The 3,401-nt window shown below is 35.9% G+C and overlaps 1 protein-coding gene across 2 annotated transcripts; it reads right to left on the bottom strand.

The window, feature by feature from the left end:
- Window positions 1-1,139: 1,139 nt before the first annotated feature.
- LOC112040357 (F-box protein PP2-B10-like) lies at window positions 1,140-3,376 on the bottom strand. 2 transcript variants are annotated; one of them, XM_024073259.2, is made up of 3 exons: window positions 3,022-3,376; window positions 1,793-1,929; window positions 1,140-1,711 (listed from the first exon to the last, which is right to left on the bottom strand). In XM_024073259.2, the coding sequence occupies exons 1-3, from the start codon at window positions 3,337-3,339 to the stop codon at window positions 1,273-1,275; spliced, it is 894 nt and encodes a 297-aa protein (XP_023929027.2). In that variant the 5' UTR covers window positions 3,340-3,376; the 3' UTR covers window positions 1,140-1,272. The 2 variants fall into 2 exon arrangements, with proteins under 2 accessions (XP_023929027.2, XP_023929041.2); XM_024073273.2 differs by having other exon boundaries at window positions 1,811-1,929.
- Between the last annotated feature and the right edge of the window lie 25 nt (window positions 3,377-3,401).

Genomic DNA, 3,401 nt, shown 5'->3' with positions numbered 1-3,401 from the left:
ATTGGTGGTCAAACCGGTACAGCCTCCGATACGGTATTGACTTTCTTGATCATAAGTAAACAACTTAAATTTTGACTAAAACACAGATGAATAAATTGTAATTCGCCCTTAAGGATTAAAATTATAAAATTTTAATGTTTAAATAATATGAAATTATTTTCATCATTGCCAACAGAGTCACATCACATCAATGTGATACTCCTAATTTGTACCATTATATGATTGTAAATCCACTCTCCTATTTACGACTGTACCATATTGTACTACAAGATTTGTCAAAAAATTGGACTGATAGTTTCTTCAATCAACATAACATCTTGTCCTGAACTTCGTAACTTGTAGCTCATGGGAATTCCCGATATCTCCCATAGAATTGATCTTTGATTTAAATCCCCTCTGTGTTTAAAGTCAGCGAATAAAAAAAATCATTACCCTCGTTAACGACATAAATTCCGATTTGGGTAGAACTTATTTTGATAAAATTGAAAACAAAAAATACTGTAACAATGGTAAAATTAAAAACTGAAAATTAAAAACACTGTAATAAAATAATTTTTAAATATGTGAATAGTATTGTGGAACTTATTTTTAATGAAAAAGTTACTGAAAAGTGATATTTATGGGTCCGTAAACAGTATACAAATGCACTATTCACGATTGAAAAGTCAAAATTTGCGACTATTGTTCATGAACAGCAGCTGCATTACTCCCTGAAACGCGTAAAAAAAAAAAAAAAAGAGGTGAAAACGCACAAAAAAGCAAAACATGGCCATGGATGTGAATCCAAACCCACACATAGTGTGCGTTCCAAACACACACTGCATTTTGCAAAAAAAAAAAAACAGTGAATTTCGTGCATTGTTCACGAGACCTACAAGTAGTTTTTTCAGCCAAAAAAACTTTAAGACTGAGTTTTACGGCACTATTTATACATTTAAAAATTATTTTGCTATAGTATTTTTAATTTTCGATCAGTAACAAGCGATATCTAAACAAATCCATTGAAGAACACTAATAAATAATATCTAATTTACAGTTTGCCCAAGGGTTTTGAGTCTCAATTTTAGCTAAAGATCCAAATCAAGAAGAACGAAAAAAGTTTGGTTTTACCGGTAAGCTTGTAGTTAAGATGTTCACAATTTGTCCATAAAGCAGAATACTAACACAATATAAATTTGACAGTACATCAATAACGTAATATTGACACAATATAATGATGATAACAGACAAAGTTTATTAATGCTACATAGTGATGATAAAGCACAAATTTTATTAACCTTTTGTTGGCCTGACCTCGATCCCTTCAACAATGAGGCCAGACTTCCCCCAAAGATCTTTTACCTCCTTTAGTCCAAACTGCAGTTCATCTTCTCCTCCCTCGTTAAAAAACTGACCCAACTCAATCTCTAACCACCCATCATTTCTCAGTTTGGGACGTGAAGTGTGCAGCTGCTGCGGTAGTACAACCTGGTCTTCCTGGCCTGGCTCCACGATAGGCAGGTCCAAACTAACAGTCTGCTCGTAAACTTCACCTGCTCCAGAAGTTCCAATTGAAGCCGTTGGAGGAGGGTCATCAAACCCATAGGCTTCCTCCGTCAACTTGTACACAAGGTAAGCAGCATAGTTTGTTTTCGGGGATAGCATGGAAACACTCATCTTGCCATTGATGTCAAACCAAAACACTAAATGAAGTTCAGCTACCTCTGGGAACCTGGTTGTTACATGTACATAATTAACAAAAATGAAAAGCCTAAAATTAAAAAAGGAGTACTAAAATAGAGTAGGAACAGACATGGAATTATGTAGAGACCTGGATTCGGGTAGAGAAACCCATCTCCAATAGTGAGGATCGTCACCCCATGCAATGGTCAGCTCCCTTGCAGGAAGAAGGTAACATTTCTTACCACTCAATTTGTCCAAGAAAAAGCTCTGCTTGAAAGAAGCACATATATAGCTATATTCAGCATCGTGCTACTATCAATGAAATCTTTCATAATTTGATCTCAGAAATAGCAGGTCCTTTTTCCGTGCTTTTTGTTATTGATTCTGCTATTCTATTCGCTGTTGGTGCTACAACTTAATTCATTCTCGATCACATAACTGATTTAAACCAAACACAATTTCAAGAGTCCATAGTGAAACCAACCCACCCAATCTTGCTCCTTGCTTCCATTTGGATCAGACTTACCAGGTTATTAATTTTCAAAAACTGTTGCCATGTGAAGATTAACTATTGAGTTTCATGGAGGCTAGCATAGCAATACAATAAGTATGTGAACCAAAGCCTCACACAACATTGGAGAAAAATATAGAGAGCTCAAAAAGCTAACTTGATAGTTTGTAAACATTTTGTAATGAAATTGTTGGAGTTTTAGCATTACCCTTATGATTTGATCAAGAACTAACCATATCACATGTTCAATGTTAGGTGTGTGGTTGTTAGGGATTGTATTGCAATTGTATTCTACTGAGAAGAGGGGAAATCAGTTAGTGACAGTTAGTGGCAGTTATTGACAGCTGTGAGTTGGTTGTGACAGTTGGCCAGTGGTTATTGTGTCAATCAGTTAGAGTAGGGGATTAGGGAATTGCTGAGTGATGTATAAAGAGAGCATTACTGATGGAATGAAGATTAAGCAACAAGAATTTTCTAAATTCAATTCCAATTCTTTTCTTATCTCTCTCTCTCTCGGTGTTGATATGTATAATTATACAAATTGCGTCTATTCCAAAGGAGTGCAAGCTTTTCTATAAGTATCACATGATTCACAAACACATTAATGCACAAGATGGACGATTGTGATCTCTGCCATCCACAATTAGGACCAGCATTCAAGAACTGACCCCTTGTTTCTTACTATGCTTATTTTCATTCAACAAATTCAGAAACAGAATTAAGAGTTCTAGAAGTGGAAAATTGTCCCTTAAATTTTTTTGAAATTTTAATTGACTTGTATAGTTATAGCAAATCAAAAAACGATCAGTTATTAACTTAGTATTATTTATGGGATTGTTTGCTAATACCTTTTTATTGTCGTCGATTAAGATGGGATTATCGGAGAGACTGAGGTAGAGCTGTTTCTTAGAAGAGAAATTCAAGGAATCCGATGATGATGATTGAGCAATGATGGCCTGATAATCGGACGGCAAGAACCTCTCCCATACAGCGTTGGACTCTGCAGCCGCACGGAATATAGAAGAAACCGCACAAGCTCTGCACGCATCCATAGGAGTGGTCAATGCTACTATGTCCGAAATGCATCCCTCTGGTAACACTGAAATGTCCACACCGCAGGCGCAGGGAGGACCATTCCTTTCTCCTTCTTTCTCTTTTTCCATCATTTTCTTTTCTCCTCTGTCTCTCTCTGTCTCGCATACAACTACAATCCACTTTTTTTTTTTTT

This window comes from Quercus suber, unplaced genomic scaffold (assembly GCF_002906115.3).
Source record: "Quercus suber isolate HL8 unplaced genomic scaffold, Cork oak 2.0 scaffold_523, whole genome shotgun sequence".
Taxonomy (NCBI): Eukaryota; Viridiplantae; Streptophyta; class Magnoliopsida; order Fagales; family Fagaceae; genus Quercus; species Quercus suber.
This window is presented reverse-complemented; position numbering and strand designations above follow the sequence as displayed.

Coding starts and splice junctions, on each gene's coding strand:
- LOC112040357 (XM_024073259.2), bottom strand. CDS start 3,339: ATGATGGAAAAAGAGAAAGAAGGAGAAAGGAATGGTCCTCCCTGCGCC. Junction 1,930..3,021: donor TAATCGACGACAATAAAAAG/GTATTAGCAAAC, acceptor TCTTTCAAGCAG/AGCTTTTTCTTGGACAAATT. Junction 1,712..1,792: donor AGGTCTCTACATAATTCCAT/GTCTGTTCCTAC, acceptor TGTAACAACCAG/GTTCCCAGAGGTAGCTGAAC.